Here is a 23,744-nt window from a genome sequence, read left to right as displayed (position 1 = left end):
ACCAAGCATTATTTTATGATGCACAGAGACCTTAAACGCTAAGTGTATTTTTCTTAAGACATGTTTTCATTCCAGTGTGGCACTCATCTGCTGAAACAACACACAGGAGTTGGGTTCTGGAAGAAAAGAAAAAGTCAAGACAAAAGAAAACTCAAAGTCTTCCTGTTCTGCACCAGAATTCCCTCTGATAGCCATAAGGAGAACACATTCTGTCACTTTGCTACCACGACACTACCTAAACACAGGCTGGTGCAGTGTTCCAGGGCTGGAAAATCCCCATGGAAGGATATGCCACAGTAAGGGGCCCTCTGATTAAAATACCGTGACCTGAGAGTTTCGTGTTATTTCAGATAACAGACACTGAGCAAAAGGGAGAGAGAGACAGATCCTTAATGAGCCAAGAACATGAAACACTGTCAGCTGCAGGATTCTGTATGTCTGGAAAAACAGTAAAACAGGTTGATTTACTTAGGCTGCAGAAGATGGTCAGTACCAGAAAGCTGAGAGCTTACACATGTTTTCTGTAACAAAAAGTCAAGTTTTCCTCTCCATTACTGAGTCAGCCACTGGAAAAAAGACCATGCATTCTTTCTCCTGCTCTGAGGACACGAAGCAACTTCTCTGGCTTTCTGGACAATTACAAGCAGCAATCAATTTCACATTTCCTCTCTAATTTGTAAGCTTCATCTGGAGAGAGCATGCCCCGAAACACAACAATTTACCCTTCTTATTTCAATGCTGGTACCAGGATGCCAGAAAAGCTTCAGCTGATCCTTCATGCCCAGGTTCTGAAACAGAGACAACTCTATATTTAATGATCAGGAGATGGGGATTTTAGCTCTATACTATCCACACTATCTCCTTCATAGCATGACTCCAGTTTGCATGCTGAATAAAGAGATAGCATGTAATCCACATGGTGAACATGAAGAACATCCCTAAAATTAAATGAACAATTTTAACAATTAACAGGCTTCACTGAAAACAGGAGTCAGTCCTCTAAATGCATCTCTACTAGAACACTAAGAATAGAAGGAATCACTGAACAGGAAGGAGAAGCTGCAGGCAGATGCCATTTCAGCATGGCTGTTTGTCTCTGTTTACAGCTTTAGCTGTATCATTCTGTTGCTACAGATGACTGTCTTGCAGCACCCACATTGACATGCTTGTCTGCACTATGACTGGAAAGCAGAAAGCGCAGGTACTGATCAGATGTAGCTGAAGATGGCACAGTACTTAGAGTACATACTGATGAGCAAGACCCACCAAAAAGTGCCTCAGCACGTGACTGGCTTCAACACAAAACAGCTTTTGTGTATTTCAAAGTTATACTACAGTCCCCTGAAGCAGCTGGAGATGTTTTCCTAGAGGCATTGGCAAGAGGAATGCTCCTAAAGCTTGAGTGATTAATTCATCCATAGATAAATTAGTTATTACCATGCAATAGAGGACAAGTAAGCCCACTGGCTAGCAAAGGCGGTTTTGGCCAACATAGCTTAAATTAGCTCCAAGCAGCAGATGCACACAAGTGACAAAACCAAGCAGCACAACTGGCTCAGAGGGCCCTTTGTGTATGATGCTGACCTGAAGTGAAAGGTTCAGTCACTGGAGAACCACAGTCAGATGAAACCAGCAGACATGCAAGTGAAGGCCAACATGACTATGGCCATGAACAGCAGATAAATAATAGTGCATGGCAGGTCAGCATGTCTGCTCTAATGCCAGTCTCTAGCAGGAAGCTATTCTAGATCCCCACAAAAAAGAAATACTGGATCCCCACATCTTCAGCAAATGGGAAGCACAGAGAGGTGATCTCACAGGACGTGACGGAGGAATGGCCTCTGAGAAGCACACACACACACACCAAGTGAGAAAAGACAGCCACCATGTCCCTGGACCCACACTGATAACAAAATCTACCAAGGCCTTGAGAAGGCTGCCCAGGTAAATGAGTTTTCATGACAGCTATTGCATTCCCAGTTGCCTGAAACCTGCAGCATGCTACACACACACTACAGGCTTCAGTACCTCCTCAGGCTCCTCAGTGAAGCTATGCCATACTTCAGTTCAGCTCTAACATATGACTGCTCATTTACTGAAATGAACACTAAATGGTACTTCTTTTACCCTAATCAGTGATGATTCTTTTAGTCTTCTAGCTTGCTGTTAGCTAACAGTCCAACTGTGACAAATTAATCACAAGACAAAAAGAAAAGTCTGGTGCCAAAGGTAATGGTTTCAGTGATAGAAAGCCATCAGTATAATGTAATACCACCTCAGGCGTCCTCGTTCCTCTTATATATTAGAGTGTAGCTGCTGAAATTCAGATGCCTTTTAAAACAGACTTTGGCTGAATAATATAGGAGAAACTAAGCTGCAGTTGAAAACTTGCTCTACAGACTTTCCCCTTCATTCGTTCTGTCCAAATACTGTTGAACTAAACTCTGAAATATTTTGACTCAACTGTTCTAGTACTTCCTGTCCTCCCAGAGCAAAGGGCTCCTTTAACAGAAATCATCCTTCCTGTGTTTTGTATTTTTCTCTTTATGGTAGTACTGTTTCAGCTTTGCTGTTTGCACTGATCCAAGGAGTTTTCAGCAGCTCATGTCTTTGCCCTTTTTTGGCTGGGAGGAACACATACTGATTTATGGAACAATGCACCAAAATTTATCTATGGAATGGTTTTCTTTACGAGAAAGCTGGGAGGAGGGGAAGAGTCTTTGTAAAGGTAGATCAGAAATCTCAGCATCTTGGAATTTCTGTTTGGCCTCAGTTTCTATATACATGGAAAAGTAGGAAATAGCTTATGGAAAAGCAACCCAAAGTAAACATTTCAGATGTGACAAGTGGTATATAACAGTTACTTTTAACAATGAGGCACTATCTTTGAAAGACAAAATAGAACTCGATACTATCAAAATGTAATGAAAGGCACGCTCATAAGCAACTCTCTTGACTAGCTGTCTGCACTCTGTTTTACTAAGCCATCTTGGTATATAAAGTAGGTCTGCTGCATCTCTCCTGAGCACAGGTCTCCACTTAGCGTCCTCCTTCAGACACGGACATATCCCCTCGCATCTCTTTCATGCTTCCAGTTTTTTTCTGTTTCTTGGACTTTTTCAACATGTGGACCTAAAATAGAAAGTTTTAAATCAAAGTGAGCAATTAGGTATCTGTAGTCAGCTGTAAGCAGACCTAAGGCAACTAACTAATACACACGTAAAATGTTGGAACTGCAACAGAAAAGCATTGAAATACACAACTATCAGAACCACCCATCCTTAAAAAGCTATAGGATTAAGTGCCTTTTTTCCCATAAACATATATACACATGTACGTGTATGTATATAGGTAAGTGTACATATGTGTGTATGCATATATTCATGTACACACATTACATACAGATTAACACTATTAGTCACTAACCTGACAGACTGAAATATTTCTCACTGGAAGGACAAAGTTAGGTCTGTTCTCTCATTTTTTCTTCCCCCCTTTTTCTCTCATGAAAAGAACAAAGTTTAACATGCTGCATAACACTTGAGGTATGACCCTCTTCTTCACCCATTTTGACTCTGCAAAGGCCGTTTTTCTGGTAGCCCTCCCAGCAGGGCTACATATTTTCCAAGATTGCCAGTAGCAACCTATTTCTGTGAGTTGAAAAGGCATCCTTAAGGTAGCAGGCAAATGTGTACACTGCTGTGCACCACAGTCAGCTACTGCAAAATGTTTATTTCACAATTTCACTGTCAACAGAGAAGTTAAACTCTTAGGTAGCTGATGCTCCTGTCCTTCTACATATACATTGAGATAATCACTGTATATCTATCAGACACTGATTACTCCAAATTCTCTTTTTCTCAGGCCCTTCTCCTCCATTATTCAGTCATCTTCTTTGCTGCTCTCTGACAGACCTTCCCTCCTCCTGCACAACCAGCAGACTGCTTCCTGCCTCGCAGATGGTATACTGCCATGGCCCTAATAACTGTGGTCTGCCTCAGGGCAAGCAACACTGCCTGGAGATCTCAATGCTGGGTAAAAAGTTTAAGTCACTAGGCTGAGCTGTTTTTCTAAACCCAAGCTTCATCTGAGCCAGTGGAGAGGGTCCTCAAATAGCCCTCTGTAGAAACTGCTGTGTATCTATCCAACAGTTCCCATACCACAACAACTAGCTTTACAGTTAGGCATCATAACATGATAAGTAGATAATACGATAATATGCACTGGAGAAACAAAGTTGACTTGCTAAAAGAGATCTACAGCCAGTACCTTTGGTCCCGCAGCAGAAATTATAATCTGTCCAGGGGCCTGAATCCAGGGCTCTCCATCAACTTGAACTGGAATTGGCTTTAGAAGCGTTACACGGAAATATGAGCCTTGGGCTATGCGGATGCCTGATCGAAAGCCACCTTGGACTTGACCCTGTTAGGAAGTAAAAGCCAAGATATCAATCACCCCAATAAACAAGAAGCATAAACATTAGCTACACTTTTGGGTGGTTAGAATTTTATTCTCACCTGACATTTTAAGTTATTTTACTGCTTATGCAAAACCTGCAGAGGATGTCTTTACTCATGCAGCATTAATTATTTTAAGTTAGTGCACGAAGAAGAATGCAGATACCCCTGAGGGCTGCTGCTGGCAAAGTAACTTACGCAGTGAAGCCACCTGTACACTTAGCTTGGCCAAGGAGCATGCACTCACAAAGGTATCGTTTGCTTTTACTTCCCCCCTCCATAACATAGTAACCACAGTTTCAAAACACCTGACTATACACACAGACCAGCACATACATGTGAAACTCAGGGGTCTAAAAGCACTTTATCAAACAGGGAGAGAGAGTTTTTGCCAAACTCAACTCCGTATCTTTATCTGTATCTCTGTCTATCTATCTATTTATCTATGTACTATGTACTCAACTACATATATTCAACTCCAACTAACAACAGTTGAGTGTTGACTGTAAAAAGCAAAGCAAAATGAACTTTCCTGCTACACGTTCTTTTGGGGACACCAAACATGGGGTAAAAACCTTAATAGAAGAGCACAAAACCACAGCATGGGTTTGTTAACATTTATATTCCAAAGCAACTGGTATATGCCTTGTTGCTTCTCATTTCACACAGATTTTAAGGATCTCTACCAAACTGCTACTTGTAATAGAATGTTTTATATTTGTCTTCCTTAAAAGATCTAAATTACAAAATTATGAGGTTGGCTAACACCAAAGATCAAGCTGCACAAAAGCACCTACCTTTCCATCTTGCTGGTTATATGGGTTAGTTGTCTCTACTTACCTGATCACATACACTTATTCCAGCAGCAGTTTTCTTAATATAATGAAAGAAATATGAAGACAAAAACAACCCACCACCTCACAAGACTGCATTGCTAATAGGAAGCCATTGTAAAAAAATGTAATAATGGAAGAATTAAAATTGCACAAATTGAGTCATAATCATCTTTGCAGAAGGGGATACCATCTGCTTCATGAAGCATTGGGATCAAGAGCAGTGCCACATTCTCAGAGACAGGTGTTGAAAAGCCTGTGGCAGATAATTACAAAGCCACATGTCTAGAGGGAATGACTGTAGTGAGGTCCGACAAGATGTTTCACAAATACATAATCCGAGTGAAGAATGCGTGTTTTTGTAATATCAAAATAAACCCTTGTCTTCATCCATGAACTGTTTGGCTTTGACACCATGATATGAGAAAGCTATGCACTCCGTAACACATATGCAAATATATATATTTGCTTTTCACATGTATGTATACATGTATATTTCTGGCCTTGGCCTTGGTTCAAAACCTGCTTAAATCATGAAGCATTTCCCCATGCACTTTTTTCTTCACACTCTTACTGCTTACTCCTATCCAACCACAGATTTGTTTCCATTCTATCCACTGTAGTCTAGCACCTCAACCTGGACCTTCAGTATACAGGCAATGAGAGTGCACTGCACTCTTAACAGGCATTCCAGCCACAGCCAAACTCCGGACACCCCAATGCTTTGTTCACAGACAGCTGACACTGCCCATCAATTCTGGTTATGGTCTGTAACCACTTCTGTGTGACACAACAAGTACCTGAATAAACAATGGTATAACCTTAACACCGATGCATACTTCTTAGGATTAAGCACTTACAATGCACTGTTTGTTACAAAAATAAACCTGTCTGAGAAAACTTTCTCAGCTCTTAGCGTGATGCTAACTTACCATGTGAACAACGCCAGTCACACCAACAACTTCCAGCAGCCCATCATCGATGCGTGGCTTCTCAAAGCGGTTATCACTGTCGGACCCCCAGAGGTCAGCTCCGGACCCCCAGCTGCATGAAGAGCACACCACACTGACCTGCTGTCCACCACGAGCACCCTGCCTCTAGTTCCCTGCTGCGGGTTGCTGGTTCCACAGGCTTCAAAAGCTAGGCACTCCGCAGTGTTCCTGCGCTTCAATCCTCTGAAATGCTTCTAACTTAACACCAGGTTGCTTTTTGTGCAGTACTGACCCTCCTCACTCAAATCACTTGCTTATTGTTTTAGTGCATTGACTGCTCAGTACCAATCGGGATCTTCTCTTCTCCACAGTTCTCTCGTGCAACATACACTTGTGTGTAGGCACATGCGCACACACGTGTACACATGTAAGGATACATGCATTTGAATACAAAGTTGAATCATTTTCAGAATAAAATGGAAAGAGGTACAGGCAGTTTAAGACAAGAGTGTCCTTGGAAAAAGAATGGTGCGGCAGCACTAATTACTTGCTGGTTTTGTTCAGAAAAAAAACCCTGCCTCTACCAACAGCACACCTAAAGAAGCCAGGTTTCCTGCAGATCTGCCTGCCTTCCTTCTACAGCAGTAACTCGAGCTCCCTGCAAGTGTCAGGGCAACCCCGCAACCCTGCAAAAGGTACCTGAACTGTGGGTTTTCCACAGCTACCTGGGTAGCATCACTGGCCACACACACACTGACCAGCTAGCTGTAGGGCCTGGACAGTGTCTGGCAGTTGAATCCGGCTCAGGCACCTGGTCTTAGCATGCCAGAAAGCATGTACAAGTGATCGTTTTTGAGCCTTCTGAAAGTCTTGGTGAAATCCAGTGGACTGTTCAGTTTGGGGAAGAGGGGAAACAGTAGCGGGCAGAAACCACAGGCCTACAACCATGCCTGAAAATTCATGCTTTATGGGAAAACTGCTCCAAAAGAGTTCTGAAGACCTTTGGTGAGGAAATAATTCCAACTTACTGTTAGGACACAGAAGAAATAGCAAATATACGGGAACTTGCACTGGGAAAACAAGATAACACCAACTTTATGTGGAGTCGAAACTGTGAGTTTCCAAAGGTAAGAAAAATTACGTCAAAATGATATTTAGAGCTAGCTCCTTAAGCACTGTTGCAAAGGCAGCAAGTCAGCAATAATCAAAAATACCAGTAATAATCATCTATTAATCCAGACCATTTAACATTTATCTAACCATTTGACATTTGATACTCAAATATCAAGCAGCATTTCCACACATACTGCCAAACATGCATCCACACAGGATCCTTCCTCTCCTTTTTACCTGGGTATATTAATAAAAATGAGTCCTTCAATACTTGGTAACTCCACCTCATGCTGATCCACTTGAAGCTTTATGTCTTTGTGGAGATTCCTGGTATGACTTATCTTCTGCAGCCCAACTTTCACGTAAACTCCTTTGTTGTGAAACCTAGGAGCAGACAAGCATCCTGTAACTAAAATGCTATGCCCAGCATAGCACTCTTCCTCGTACAAGGTATGGTTGAGGAGACTTTCAATTAAAACCCTCTCCACATTCTTGTAGAATTTACTGCAGAAACAAAGCATAAGTCACAAACTGCTCCTTTATACACCTTTTACTTAAGGGATGATTTGTGCTGTCGAGGCATGTGGAGATCTGTGAAATTTTACTACAGAAAAATCATCCCTTCTTAAAGCGTTGCCTGAGTGCAATGCCTCTTTAAATGTAAACTTCTGGGAAAACTGCATTTTTCATTAAGATCTAAAGGTCTTAATGAAGCATTTTAAAAAGTCTTCTCAAGCAATGCTAGAATAATTCAGGTATAAAAACCTTTGCAAGTCTTTGCTTCACATATTGCTCATTCATTTGAAATACACTCAGCTGTAGAAACTCAAAACATGCTTAGTAATGTTAACCTGTGACAGAGCTCTAACGGGTCTAATTTTAGAGTAAAAAAAAGATGGGGAAGACTTTATGGCATCCTCAGAAATATCAAAATATTTTAAGAGTTACATAAACAAATGTGAGTTAAATACACACATTATTTTCTTCTCTAATGGAAACCTCTTGATACACAGCCTTTAGGGCAACCTCAAAATAAAAAGTGTAAATTTCCATTGTTTGACCCTACTAGCTGGTGTCACTGGAATTCAACTCTGCAAAATCTCTTGAAGCATTATGTCTAAGTGCTGTAGATATTCATGTGGGGAAGACAGACAGTTTAGCATGTGAGTTACAGTCAACTCTTCAAACAGAGACTGTTCAGCCCATTTAAATTATTACACTGGGAACAATTAGTCCTACATGCTAACAGTTTTAAACAGCACTGAATTAAAGGGACCTGATGTAGCACCATTTAACATGTATTTAACATATGCTTCTGTTCCAGACAAGAGACTAAGATGTGCCTATGCTAAGATGGGTTTTGTCTGATTTGGATGCAACTGAAAAATAATGGAGTATCGGTAGGAAACACAATAAACAGCTCCAAGAAGTATTAATTTTTGTTGCATGAAAAAGGAAGCCTGCAGGAACTGTAAGCATACAACACAGTCCCATAACTGCAGATACGGTCCTGAGTTACATGACTTCTAAGAAACACTTAGGGACCACTGGGGTCCATAGGATCTGAGACACTGGATACTACAACAAAGGACAAATCTCTCAGAGCTAAAATCCCATCACTCCATTCTTGCATATCTATTCCCTTCCATTTATGTATCTTACTGGTCTTAAGATGAAGTAAGAACAAACTGATTCCTGTTACATTACCCTGCAAATTCCTACCCAATGTTTTGAAAGTGATTGTAAGATTTTATGATTAAAATGGCCAGCCAAGCTGGGAAGGTGATCTTTGCATATGCAGCACTAGAGAGAATCACCTGCCCTCTGTGCACCTCTACATGTGGGACATGATCTCGCAAGAAAGTGCCAGTGCAAGTTGTCAGTCTACTGCTAGCTTTAGTCGATAACATACTAGCTTTTCCACTTGGGTAGAAAGAATAGTCAACTCCTGAAGCAAACTCTTGCACAGGTACTTTTGCAGACAACAGTTTCACCACAGTCAACTAGCAAGGCAGAGAGGAGGAAGTTGTCCTTGGAGCAGACTCCAACACCTTATTTGTGCAGAAGGAGAACAAGGTTTGCATTAGGTGAGACCCATGTTGCAGTCACTGCTGCCAATGACAGTGCTGGGGCTGAGAGAGGATATCAGGGCGTTACCTTAAGCTCATCCATCCCCATGGAGCGAGTGATCCCTGCATCAGCTGGGCTGCAGCACTTGCACCATTATGTCATCCCAGAACTATTTGGAAGGCTCTCTAGACTACAGATACGTTATTTCTTTTTCTCATCAAATTCAGTGATTATGGGAAGAAGAAAAAGTACTACTATTGATTGATTTGCATGCCAGAAAGGAGGAAGGTCTCTCTCCACACCTTTTAAAATCAGTCTCACTTGCGATATAGAGATCTTTTTTAACTCTTGTTACCAGCATACAGGTGGTACCACAGCACTCAGCAAGGGTGGGAAAGGTACAAAGAAGTTCCGACCAGTGTGTTGCTCTGGTAGCAGCACTGCTCTCCCTCCTGCTAAAGGCTTTGAATAAGACATATTTGCACTACCCTAAAATTTCACTGAACTCAGCACCGCAGTACTGGCAAATAAGTATACGCAATAATAATGTCAGGGCTTCCAAAAGCTGCTTTGGTGCTCTCTCTTGGTAAGGGGGATGAGGGGAAAAAAAAAATGAAAAAGGAAGAAAACAAAACAAAGTCCCCAAATTCTGTGTCTGCAAGTTCCTGGCTAACAATCCCTTCCTGTGCCAGCTCTGCCTCAAGCAATGTTGTTTGTGTATACCTGCAGCATTTCAAGATGATCAGTCATAGTGTAGGTTGGAAGTTATGCAATACCAGAGTTGCCCTTCACCCCTGGTTTCCCAGGATTACCTGCTATTGAATTTCCCTGGTTCTTCCTCTCTAGCATGATGAAAGTCCAAGCTCAACTCTGCATCAATGCCAAGACCACAGTAATTGTTCATCTGTACAATCTGGAAACAAACAAAAAAAAAAAAAACAAACAAAAAACCCCCAAAATCCATCTTATTCGCTCCTTGTGTTCACAAATGAGGAAGTTCCAAAGTTTCCAACAAAAGCAAGGATTGTAGATAACCCTTCCAAGCCACTTGCGTCTCGACAGATTCTGGAACACATTTTCCAGAAACACAAGCAAAGCTGCATGGACAATTGACGACGTGTGTCGTCATTATTTCTGATGTATCTGAAACTTCTAAATCTAATCTCAACTGCAAGTAACAAGCATAATAAGGCAGAAATGAAACCAAACACAGAAACTTGACTTCACCTACTCAGCTGCTTTTTAAATAGGTCCCTATATGCCAAACTCAAGTTTCTATGGATTTCAGCCATTTCTGAAATTAATTCTTTGTTTGCGTACCAGCTCATTCCATAGCTTTTCTATCCTAGTCCTTGACTCTCCCACCCTTCACCTTTAAAAAGCAGATTAGGCAGACAAGGCAAATCAACTCCTGTCTTGAGCACATGAAAAATAGGTGGAACCTGAGCAACTTGAATCCTCCAAATGACACATAATGCCTAGGATTTTCCAGTGATTAGATTAAAATCTTGGACAACTGCTACCATATTACAATGTCCTACTTTTTTTTTTTTTTTTTTTGCCACCCCTTGTCTAATTTCCTTGTTTTGTCTGAAGATAAACAGAACCACAATTCACACAAAGATCATTTTTATTTTCCCAAACAGAAGTAAGAAATCAAACCAAGGTACAGGGACTGTCACTCCAAAAAATAAATAGAACATGTGCCATATAAGCAGGCACACAAGAGGAGTAAGATGACATAAGGATTTACTTCCTCTATTTGCTAGCAACTCCTACTCATTTTTTGAACTATTACAAAGACAGATGAGAGTACTTTGGTGGTGGGGGGAGGGACTGCTTTTTCATCAACACTCCAGATTCACAAGTGTTCTGGGAAGTGTTTGGTGTTGTTTTAAAAGGTTTTCTATTTGAGAAATGAATTTCTTTCCAGCTGAAGGAAACAGGTATGCCATTGTAGCTTGAATCTTTACATTAATCCTCTATCAGACACTTTTTGCCAAGCAGCTGTAAAGTGTGTTCTGCAGCCAACCAGTCCTACCAGAATTGAAGCACTAGCTCCATATGTATGCTGTATTCACTGAGGAACAGCTTTGTAAGGTCCAAGCTCAAAGACAGGTGAGCAATAAAAGATTAAACTATGTTAGTATCTATTTATTTTGTGATTTTCACCCAAACAGCATTCCTAAGAATCAAATCTGAATGGTGCTCAGCTCACCTTTGGAGGTTCAGGTTCTGCAACACCATTCTCTGCACCCTCAGCTGGCTCGTCTGCATCCAAAAGAATAGTCCAGCGATCCATAAGAACATCATCTGCCTCATCCACGGAAACCAAAATAGAGTAGGGGTCCTCTCCACTGTAGCCAGCTCCCCAGCGCAAGACCCTCCCTAAGTCATTACCTGGGGAACAACGAAGAACTCCAAGATACGATTGCATTTAATAAGTCAGCTAAAAGCATAAAAAAGTGCATCAGCTCTGTTTCACAAATCAGATTGCATTAGCATGCTCCAAAGAAGTCACAGAAGTAGCCAGGCTGGACTAAAAAGTTAACAAGCAGAAAAAATACCTAAAGGTGGTTGTGTTGCATGTGGGCTTCTTATCCCACAGAAAAAAGTTTTCACAAAACGTGAAAAAACTGTTTGTTACAGAGCTGAGAAGTCAGGAAGCATCTGAGTTCACTGGTTTATAGCAATGGCTGATGCACCTATGGTTGTCAGGAGGAGAACATTTTGCCCTCTCCAGCTCCTGCCCGCTCACGCACACCCATACCAACATTCCTGCTGCTCATTTTTCCTTCACAAAGCATGACTGATAACATTTCCTTGAAAAGCTGATACCACATTTGCTTTCAAACACCAGCCAGAACTGAGTCATGGCATCTCTACTGCAAAACTGAGATGTTTGTCAGATAGATAAATAAAGACAAATCTTCTGGAGGACTTCTGCCCTCAGAAGAAGAATGGTGCTTGCTGAAATTCTCACCTGTCCCTAAAGGTAAGATGGCAACTGAGGGCTCTGAGCATGCCAGCTTGTGCCTGATCTCCTCCAGTGCACCAAGGACCCAGCCAACAGTGCCGTCCCCTCCGCACACCAGCACTCGGAAGGAGGGGACTTTACAGAACGTGTGAAACCTCCATTGAGAAACAAAGCAGAGGGGAAAATAAATGTTACAGTGTGGTACAGGAAAAGCAAGTCCTCTTAATACGCTACTTAAGGTAACACATTATTACTGTATCCTTCTTTCTCCCTCCACCACTACCATCAGTTTCAGGATCAACTTCAACAAAGTGAAGGAAATTTTAGATAAAGCTGTTTAAAAAAAGTGAAAACCACATTCTTCTAAGATTCGTCACAGCTAGAGATAAATTGTTAATCAATTCCTTCTTGTCCAAAGACAGATATCTAACTATTCATAATTTCAATGTGAACATCTATAACTCTCTAAATTCTAGCAGAGATGTTGATTAGTAGTGGTGGTTTTTTATGCGGTCATAGGACTTACAGTACATTTTCTTCTTCACAGCCCTATTTTCATGGTCACTTTTACCTTTTGTGGCTTTTCATCCTATATAGTGATATAGGCTGCAAAGTAATTTTTACTTCCCGTTGCACAAGGAGGGAACAAGTGGAAGCATTTTGCAACAAAGCTAGAGAAAGATTCCATGGGCAAAACAAAACGAATGAATTACTGAAGTTGCAGCTTGAACTGTATTAGACAACAGAATTATACAGTTCTGACAAAAAGCTTAGTTTTTTAAACTTGTTTTCTCCTGCCTCCTGCATAAGCTGTGTTTCTCCCACAAAAGCTTTTGTTCTGTAGAGTTGCCATGAGAGTTCTTTGTTAAAGCAGTGCTGAAGGAATGAGGCTACTCTGAGTAGGCCACAACCATCACTTTCAGTTTTATGAAGCTGGTAACAAGTGGTGTTGATTAAACCAAGTAATTGGTTCCTGCCTCCCTACAAGTGCATTATGTTCTGTTCCCTGTATTTAGAAATGTTGCAGCTGTGACCAGGCAGGCCCTGTTACTTCTGCAATTGTGGCCAAGTTTCAAAAGTCAGATAGAAAATTTTATTATAGTTTCCTGTTAGTTCCCATGAAACATCAAAGCAAATAAAAGCACAAATGAGTCCTCGTGGGGCAGTGTGACATTTCTCTTTCCATCCCCATTCGATTACAAAATATTTTTATTTTTAATAATGATTACATCTGTGTTGTTGTAAAGTGCGCATCACGTTCCCAGGACGGGGCTCTATTGGAATTGACATAAGCATATCTATCAGGAACTACTGTGCTCTCTTTTCGTTACAGAACCTCAAAGCTTAAATCTGTTTTCATAGTAAGAACCAGTCAGGAATGATCCACTGCTCTGGTCTTCAGGCACAGAACCGAAGCAATTTAAATCTTTCTTGACAAGTGAATCTGATCCATCTTTTAGAAAAATAACAAAACAAAACAAATAAACCCCCCACAAAAATATGACGACCTACCCAGGCAATGGGCCACCATTGGTAAGTTCGAAGACCTGATGTGGGTTTAGCAGCTTTCTAAAACTGTACAGCAGGTCCCGACCTTTCAGACCACCGCTTTTTGGATTCACAAATACAAGAATAGGGCAGCAGTTCTGTGGTATCTTGGAAGCCTAAAAGAAGACAAGAAAAAGGATTAGCCAAAACCATTACTAGGCAGGAAAACTCCTACTACATCTAAGAAGTCTCCCCTAATGCTTCCTTGATGCTTAGTAAAAAAATACAGATTTGATAAATAAAAGAATTCAGTGTCCAGACAAGGTGTAGGTTCGCTGCTGATCTTACTCTTCTGGGAAGTGAAGTTTCCTTAAACCACTCCAACTACACAGTTGATCCTAACATTAAAACCAAAGTAGTCCTTCCCACACATTGACAGTAAACTCCATGACAAAGGATAGCGTGAGGGATAAGGTACCTTCCAGAGTCACAAACAACTCAAACACTTTCCTTGCAAAGAGACAACTCCTCCCCAAAAGAATTGGAACATTTGTGTGAAGTTTTGTGGTCATCTTAGAATACATGTGAATTTACAAGGACAAAAAACACTGCAAAACCAGAGCGTTTGGGGCAGATACTGGCATGCCCCTTTCCATGAAATAAGATTCTTGTAAAACTAAGTATTTATACTTTTTATTCGTGAGGATTCGGTGTCAATACCTTACAATCCTCACACTTCTACCGAAGCTGCTGCTGAAAGGGCTCTCAAAGCACGGTTGTGTGACAGGGGAGCCTGGTACCCATCCAGAGACCACTCCAAAGCAAGCACATGGCAGAGGAAGGATATCATCATGTGTTCCATGGACTGGTACCTGCATGGGAATGGCATGGGAATGGTACCTGCAGCCTCACTGGAGGGTAACACTTCCAGCCCCCAGAAGCACCCCCTTGGGACTGGTTTTCAGCCAGCCAGCGCATAAATTATGCTGTAAGAAGACCTGTAAGTCTTCTACAGAGATGAGAGAACACCAGCACACCTTTCGTCCCCCCTGCCACAGAGCTGTGCAGCAGGTACGCACCAGCAAAGTCCATCGGGCATTTCAGTGAGCACACTTCAAAAGAGAAATGTTTGCCACAGTCCCTAAGTCATGGTAATTTGTGTCTACAAATTGGACAGCATTCAGGGAACAGCAATTTGTCACGCAGCTGACAGGATGGACTCAGGGAACAGAACAACAGTGCTAAATATAAGTCAATTTAGACGAGAATGATTCAGGAGGCAGTGAGGCAGCAGCATGACTGCAGCGTGCAAACACGCGGAGAGATACCAACAGCTACAGAGGGGAGGAGACAGCACCCGGAGAGTGTGTCAGCTGCTGCGCGCGAGCAACCACGGGAGAGCATGAACTAAGGTGAAGAAAGGTGGAATCGGGGAAAATTAACAAGTAACTTTGTGGGGAAGCAAAGTCAAGTCTGATAACTGAGATAGAGCAGACCACTGTCAACCTGTGATGTGGTATGGATGACTGAGACCAAATGTTCACCTGGGGCTTTCCAGTATTTGAGAGATTTTCTCAAATTTCACCTTCCTAAAAGTGCTGGGTGCTAATCCCCTGCAAGCCACATCCTGCCAGACATGTCAAGATACCTGCAAACACATAAAAATCCTTCTCCTCTGTGTCACTGCCTGCATGAGAAATGCTCTCTGATATGTCTTGCAGGCACAAACAGAAAACACAATGGGAAGAGGAATGCTAAGCAGGTAACAAGGTTGATGACTGTTTTACTGGAAAGGTTTCACTACTGTCAAAATAAGTAGCTTGGATAGATACAGGCTGCAAATCTGCCCTCACGGCTTTCTCCAGAGGAACCACCTTCATACTATACTGTGATGGCGCTAGGTCAAAACACCTCTCACCTACATGTTCAGGGTGTATTGGAAAAGGGGAAGCAACTAGTCAAAGTGTGCCCAACACACAACAAGGGTAATATTTTTATTTCTGTTAAGCACATGGAAAGGATATTTGTAGCCAGAAAAGGAGGTCTAAGGAAAACAATTCATGTCACAGTCACAAAAAGGAAGGACTTTTGAGTCTTGCGTGGCTCAAGGATGCACACATCCCAATGATAGAAGTGGATTTCCTCCCCTCCGGCCATCACAGACATTAATAAAAACAGTAAGCAGAGCTCTAGTTTTTCCAGAAGTAAAGCCCTTCTTATTACTCCATCTGTTCTTGCACCATCATCTGCCCTATCCTATTACGAATGTTCCTTTGAACATCCCACAAGCAAAGAACTGCTGAGCAGCTCTGAAAGGAAATGCCATGTCCCTTTGGGGTAATGGGGCAACCTGTTCCGTTTCTGCACTCCTTGTTCCAGCTTCTAATCTGTCCTATATTCCCACCTAAACACTTCCAATTTCTTCCTCTTCAAAGCTTTTTTACTACCTAGGCTTCATCTGCAGTCACTTCAACTTCCCGAACAACATGAGCTATCTGAACCCTCAGGCTTGGTCTAATGCCTGGAAAGTTGTGGGGCTTAATAAAAAAGGAAGTAAGGGGATAACAGAAAGAAACAATACTCAGTTCTGCAGCTCAAAGTAAATGAAAACGTTTTCAAGGAAGAACAAGAGAAACCAGTGCAACATTCAAGTCAAACAAATACCTTACTTGAATGTGGACAAGAACATGATGACCTTCTTCAGGAAGTAAGTTTCTAAAAATACTGGTTTTGGACATTTAGAAGTGACATGTTGAACACATGTTTTATATTACTTGCTTTTACAGGCAAGTTCTAATGCACTGGGTTTAAAACCAAGTAACTAAAATAATTCACAAGGAACTTCAGGGAATCGCAATGATTTTTGAGACGTGGTAAGCTCCAAGGCATTCAAAAGCACAGCTGTGCTTTGGAAAGTTGACTAGAATCTTACCCAAGTAAATATATATTGTTGCAAATATGTATTTACAGCTTCTACAAAACTGCCACCTAAATTTCCTAATTGTCAGCATCAATATTGTACCAGAAAAAGTGAAACATTTACCCTGAAAGCTAGGAAGACTCACAAGCAGCTGTGCAGAATGCCTGGAGCTAACAAAATGTATGTCTGTAGTGTAAACAGAGCAGTCCCAACACTCGAACCCATCCTTGTTCAAGTATCTTCTAATGTAAATCCCTAACTATACCTATTTAGGACTAAACATGACTATGTAGACTAAACAGAAGTATTCTAGAAAATGCTTAAGCCTCACAGTTAGCTTGCGTCCCACCACCACGCTTAATTACACTTAAAGGATTAAGAAACACTGCTAAGAAGCTAGATGAAGGCCAGTTTCTAAGAAAACAGCTATTTTCCAGTGGGGGTTAAAAGTCCTGTGACAGTTTGTACAGCAGAGCAGGGCTTTGCTTTCTGCAGACACTCCATTACAATTACAGATGGCCACAAAGGTAGCGCTCTTATGCTGCTGAGTATGTTTTAATCCCTCAATAAAGCCCCAGTGGGGACACAGAATGAGTTTGTTACGGGGCAGAGGCGGATGTGTGACTCACTGCCTGAGGGCTCCCTTCCCCCTTTAGCCCTGGCTTCAGAGCTCTGCCTGAGGAGTGAAATGTGCAGAGGGGGTTTGTGCTGGCTGGTGTTCAGGAAGGAATTTATTGCCCGTTTCTTAGAGACAGCTGAAGGAGGCCGTGTGATTTAGACACTCTGACAGACACTGTGAATCGCTTAATTTGTCAGGATTAGCACAGCATGGCTTCAGGCTGGGACGAGATAGTCAGTATCCAAACGAATCCCCGTTCTGTTGAGTGTGCTGTGCAATCATATCTGGGCATGAAGCAGCACAAGGCGTTCTGTGCCACAGGCCTCCCAGCACAACCACCATGGAACATCTTCCAGAGTGGTGGGCTGTCCCCAGAAACAGCAGATGATACCTCTGTGACAAGTAGAATTCAACATTTGCAAGCTCACTGGCTGTAGCATCTCTCATGTGTGAGGATTCACAATGCCCCAAGGACAAACTTCCTCCACCCTGGCCAGAAGGAGCCATTGCACCTGATGAGGAATGACGTGCAAGGTGTTTGAATTGCAATCAGAGCAATAGCTGGGTCAACACAGCAGGAGGGGAACTGCAGCAGTGGAGGAAGGGTGGAAAGTAATCTTTCATGGCGTTTTGGCAAAGAGAGTCATTAAGCTATCATACTTTTAAGTTGGACACATTTGTGTGAGGAATCAGTAGAATGAATGAAATGGAAACTTCCACCCCGCTATCTACTGCTCTTGAGGAACCTAAATACAGTATGTTAGAGGGCACTCCACTAGTTAAGTGGCATTCATGATAAAACGACAAAAACTTGTCACTTTCATGATGATACTGGTCTCATACAACTTGCTGCTCGTTTCCTTTTGCAGTACCAGCAAACAAGCAGTCCTGGTAACTTAGCTTTCAGTTCAAAAATCCAGCCCTGCAGTGTCTTTCACCTTGACATTTACCAAAGAGAAACACTAAACTACCCAGCTTTCTAAAAGACTTTTTTTTTCACACTCCAATGAAGTATTTTTGTTTACTTGAATATTGTGTTCAGCTCCTGATAAGTATTTCCTGGTGCTGTATTTAAATGGTTACATATATAAAGTACAAACAATGGCTGATAGTATCATAGGATACAAGGATAATCTAGGTTGGAAAGTATCTCAGGGGGTCATGTACTCCAACTGCTATCCAAAGTAGGGTCAACAATCACTCATCAGTTTACCCTGGGTAATTAGTGAATGGCGTAAGCTGCGTGGCCAAAGTACATAAAAACAACACTTGAAATACTATTTAAATTAACTCTTGGCTTATTTCTGTGAGATGAGCAGATACAAACAGCACATGCTGCAATAGAAACAAAATGTATGTGCACATGTACAGCCCCTCCCTCTCCTTCTTCCATAAATTCATCCCTAGCAGTCTCCCAGTTCAGAAATGAGTTTCTGAAAAATACCTTGCATCAGATAATTAGCCGTATTTTCCTGCCATCAAGAAGTTTACTTCCAACATACCTAGTGTCAGAAAACCAGACACACGTAATCAACAGAGAGAAGAATGTTCAATGTCACACACCATGTATCAAGTCCAGGCTCGTAATGCCTTTGCCTAAAAGCAACCACAAACAAGCATCCAAAAGCATTGCCATCTTCATGATGCCTTCTGTTTCTGGTAACAAACTCCAAAACGTAGTTTGAATGAGGTGAAATGTTTGTTTCTAAGGATCTCACAAAACATAGTGCCTACACATGCATAAGGTGGCATCTCTCATTTTTTTGGAGGGGGGATAATTTTTAATCTTGCCAGTTTCATGTAGTGCTGCCACTAGTATCTGCTCATACTAAAAAATAACTTGCCTTCAGAAAACTTTGACAATCATAGGACTCTTTAAATGGTAAAAGCAGACATGTAAATATGGAACGCTCACTACTGAACTTGAGACCCTGCCTTCTAAAGTTGTTTCATAGTTCCTACTAATTGCTTTTACGTTTTCAACCTTCTGTGAGGTTCTAAAGTCAAACCGAGACTCCCAGTTAGTTCACTTGCCATAATGCACCTCCAGAAAGACAGTAACTGCAAGGCAACAGCTCAGCAGAAAGTAACTATGGCTATACCCTCTTTTGGACAGAACCTACACCATGCTGGTTAAGAATCACTTTGCTTAGTGAACCATTTCCCTCTTTTCACCCTGAATCTGCTTTGTTAACATGAAACCTATTATAAAACCAACTGATTCATAGGAAAGTGACTTTAAACCATAAAAATTAATAAATCAGAATCAAGCCTGAATTTGTGAATGGACTCTTGCACTCAATCTTTTGAAAGACTATTTTTCCTCTGGAATCCACAGTGCAGCATTTAAACAAGGTCAAACTCCATCTGCTACAGAACAGAGGGTATGAAGATATTGTAGATGTGAAGATTAGCAGCAGCACTTTACCTCATGGCTAGCGAGGAAACACGTTTAGTCCCCAAAACAAAGTTGTTGTAAGCATTTCAAGACATGCCAGCTGTAACTAGAACCGCACCTAACTTTTCAATCATTGAAAGAAATAAACAGGGGAAAAAAAAATGTTTTTCTCCCCTTTACAGTTGTATAGTTATGCTGTTGGATAGTTGTATTGTATAGTTATTCCTGACAACTCAACAGTAACAGAAATTACTTAACTTGCAGAAGTGTATCATATACACAGAGTACAGGCTCTCAAGTGTTTTTTTTTTTCATCACACTACTTACAGCAGCTCACTGTATGGCTCCCTTGAATAAAATGTATTTTCATTTACTTCCAGCAGAAAAAGTCTTAAGGTAGTTGTTTTTCTTTTAAAGACATATTTTAAATACAAACCCGTCTCTTACCATAACTTCAGGAATCACCACAACGTTTAGAGGCTTCTCATTGACAGTTGTATCTTTAACTAGCATATATATTCTTTCAGCTTCAGAAAAGCATGAAATTTCGAGTACAACAGCACCTGTAAAGAGGCATCAGAACTAGGTTTTTCTTATATATTCTATTATTATCAGGAAACCTGTATATCAATCAATCACAGCAAAGTTTACTCAGTTTAATCAGGACATTGTTCAATACAAGTTACTCTGCAACATTTGTGGTTGTTGGGTTATCAGTGAATTGGGCAGTTTTGATTTTTAATCCTTCCTTCATAGCGCCAAGCACAACCTGGATATGTGTCAAAGCAAAGGAGCTTGAGGACATGAGGAACTGTAGCACAAAACTGCTGCATATTTGAAGTCTTCCTTTAAACTTCAGAAGTATGGCCTATTACTCTCTAGCCTAACGAACAGATTGTTCTCATCATGTAGAAGTGACAAAGATATTTGGTTTCATTTTGTATCTCATTATTAAAAATGCAGTAGTTCCATTCATTGACAGTATCCCAGCAAGAATTATCACAAACAAAGACTTGGTTTGAGAATCACTTTAAGATCTTTATGTTGGCTTAGGACCTGTATGGGGAAGCTGGGGAAGAAGAGAAGACAAAAGGGAGAAATGAAAGGAAATAAAATACTGACAAGTTAGTTTAAATTAAGATACTTAGTGAAGAGGAAAACAGGGCAGGATAAGATCAAAGTGCATAATGGACAGCATATGAGACGTGAGCTGGTACCACAACCTGGCTGCAACCAAAAATGAGAGTCAGGAAGTTATCAGAAGCATAAAAATACTCAGAAAGTGAAAAAAGAAAACCCCACAAAGAACGATAAAAATCACACACAGCAGAAACATCTAAAAACCACATGCAGGTAATCTTGATTACAGGAAGCTGTGACATGAGAAGAGTATCATAAAACCAACTATTCTCCACTGCCATATGAAAAGGAGAAGGCACATATGAAAGTTTGATGACTTTCCTTATGACAAGTCCATATTTACTAGCCACGTGGATACAGCAAATACATAAAAGAAGCATGCATCAGTCTTTAAAACCACGCTGTGGAAAGACTCACTTAGCAGTCATGTGAAAATTAAGCCTGGTTGTAAAACATCTTGAATATGGACACCTGAACGTACAAAACAAATTCCACACTTCTAAGTTTTACCACATGCACATCTCCACCTGACCACTGCACTAAAGCTGCAGCTGCTCCGGCTTTCAGAAACCTCAGCGTTTCTTCAACCTTGCTGAAATAAAGCTCATACAGCAAAAGCAGAACAACAGCTCAAAGCATGAATGAAGAGTGAAGCGTGCTGTTTTTCTTCAGACCAGCCACTGAACTCCCTCGTAAACTGCGCTAGGAAACTGTGACTGTGAAACAATACCATCAAGTTCAAAAGCAGCACCTAATTTTACCATATTAGAAGTCAAAATAAAGAGAGAGCACTCGAAGTGCTTTTAACTGTTTGGTGGTGTTAGACTATTCAGCTGAAGAGCAACTTTTTTTATGAAGAAATGCCACCACTAGCTGATACATGAGGCATAAAGCCAACCTTTTTGTTTTTAATAAGGTAACACTAATCCACTGCTCTTCGTAAATATGAGTTACATTTTACATGAGGGGCTGAGACTAACAGACTCCAAACCTAGAGACTCTAGTATTAGGCTGCAGTTTTGAAAATAGACACTGTTTGCAAACCCAAAAATTTTAATGCTTACCTTGTGCTTGATAAACATGACTCACAGATACTACATTTGCTGCAAAGGGTAAAAATACAAACACATAAAACCTTGGTACATTTAGAATAAATATTTAAAATATTTTTAAGTGACATAAATATAACATAAATAAATATTAAAAGTTATACAAATATAGGGAGAACCTCCAGCTAACACTTTCCCTCTCCTAAGTTTACTCTGCAAGTTGGAAAAGCTAAACTGATTTTCATAAAATGTGGCTATGAATTCTTTCTGGCATTTGTAGTTTAATTCCTCTCGAAGTTACATAAAAGATTGGGAAAAATGCTTCGCTTCCTGAAACGAAAAGCATGACGCATTCCTGACACTGTTTACAGTCTATGTTGGTTGAAGGAGTATTATGGAAAATCAGTTACACTTCTTGCAAAAAGAAAAATAAATTCTCTTCACTGAGTGCTTGCTGTATGCGTATGCACACACTGCTCATTCTGCTCCGTGACCAGGCACAGAGTTCATGAACAACATGGAGAACAGCCCACACAAAAAATGTCAGAGGTTAACAAAGACCCAGGGAATTAAACTGCACTGCCATGATTTGAATGGTGTAAGGTATGTATAGTTCAGTTCTAAGAAGTGATGCTTTTCACTAGAGAAAAAATGGTGTGCTCACACGTAACTCAAGTAATGTATTAATAATTCTGTGAATAATGAGCTGTTACATCTCTCATGCAAGCATGAGCATTTTAAAATGAATTAAGAAAGCCCCCTGTGAGAGTATACAAGGCAGACTGATTTTCCAAATAATGTTAAAACATTAAGAAAAAAAATAAAAAGGAGCAATAGATGCTACTATATTTTATTTTATACATATGAATATATCTCAAAACGCATACTTACTTTTGATAGCTAATTCAGCTTTGAGAATATTGGTGTATTCTTCACGAGAAAGTTGAGGTGGAAGGCCACCAACAAGTAAATTTACTCGCACGATGGATTTATTGTTTTCCGCAATGTAAAACCTTGTTTGATTCATCTGACGTATTGAAGTCTACCAAAATAAAGAAAAATAAACGATGTGACATTTGGCCAAAAGATACTGTGAAACAAAATCCCAAATAGTTCTGAACTTAGCAATCAAGTCCTCTAAGCCTGGAGGATATTATGAACAGAAACAAGCTTCAATCTAAGCTGATTACTTGCTTTGTCTGTAATAACAGGGATTACCTCCTTGATAGAAGGAAAGATTATGTTACTTTTTCAGATTTACCTTTCTTATGTCCTTGAGTCTGTTAAGAATCAGTTCCTGATTATCCAACACCATGCGCTGAACTGGAGACAGCAAGAACATTAATCATGTTTGAAAGCACTCTAAGTCATTATCAGGCTCAATAAACAAAAACCATTTAAAAAAATTAGAGCACCAGAAACCAACCAGGTAGGACATTCACAAGGCTACACTAATCTTATAAAACAACCTTCTGATAATGCTCACAAAGAAAGCCAAGTATCAGGCCAGTATCTGGACTACAAAGATATTTACTTGAGTGTGGCCAGAGCACCATCAGACTGCTTCAGTGGCTTTATTTCTCTCTCCATGAAGCCTTACAAATAATGAAGCACAAAGGGAGGTGAACTTGGAGAACACCAGCTCAGCTCCTGCAGGATCATAAACCTCTTGAGCAACTCTAGGACAGTGTATTTCATAGAGCATGCACATATTCCTTGGACTATCTCAGGACTTGAATTCACTCTTG

At 40.8% G+C, this 23,744-nt stretch overlaps 1 protein-coding gene across 1 annotated transcript in view; it reads right to left on the bottom strand.

Moving 5' to 3' along the window:
• Positions 1 to 3,039: 3,039 nt before the first annotated feature.
• Positions 3,040 to 23,744, bottom strand: part of DGKQ (diacylglycerol kinase, theta 110kDa) — a gene marked incomplete at its 5' end in the record, with an annotated part of 55,319 nt that continues 34,614 nt past the window's right edge. Inside the window, 12 exons of the mRNA XM_010012911.1 lie at positions 3,040 to 3,132; positions 4,270 to 4,422; positions 6,223 to 6,334; positions 7,573 to 7,719; positions 10,218 to 10,318; positions 11,624 to 11,805; positions 12,389 to 12,537; positions 13,895 to 14,046; positions 20,255 to 20,370; positions 22,012 to 22,050; positions 22,888 to 23,038; positions 23,258 to 23,319. Coding sequence (XP_010011213.1) covers positions 3,040 to 3,132; positions 4,270 to 4,422; positions 6,223 to 6,334; positions 7,573 to 7,719; positions 10,218 to 10,318; positions 11,624 to 11,805; positions 12,389 to 12,537; positions 13,895 to 14,046; positions 20,255 to 20,370; positions 22,012 to 22,050; positions 22,888 to 23,038; positions 23,258 to 23,319 — 1,457 coding nt within the window. The remainder of the gene's footprint in view (positions 3,133 to 4,269; positions 4,423 to 6,222; positions 6,335 to 7,572; positions 7,720 to 10,217; positions 10,319 to 11,623; positions 11,806 to 12,388; positions 12,538 to 13,894; positions 14,047 to 20,254; positions 20,371 to 22,011; positions 22,051 to 22,887; positions 23,039 to 23,257; positions 23,320 to 23,744) is intronic.

Source organism: Nestor notabilis, unplaced genomic scaffold (genome assembly GCF_000696875.1).
Source record: "Nestor notabilis isolate BGI_N333 unplaced genomic scaffold, ASM69687v1 scaffold9034, whole genome shotgun sequence".
NCBI classification, from domain to species: domain Eukaryota; kingdom Metazoa; phylum Chordata; class Aves; order Psittaciformes; family Psittacidae; genus Nestor; species Nestor notabilis.
The sequence above is the reverse complement of the archived record's forward strand: the minus strand, read 5'-3'. Positions and strand labels throughout refer to the sequence as shown.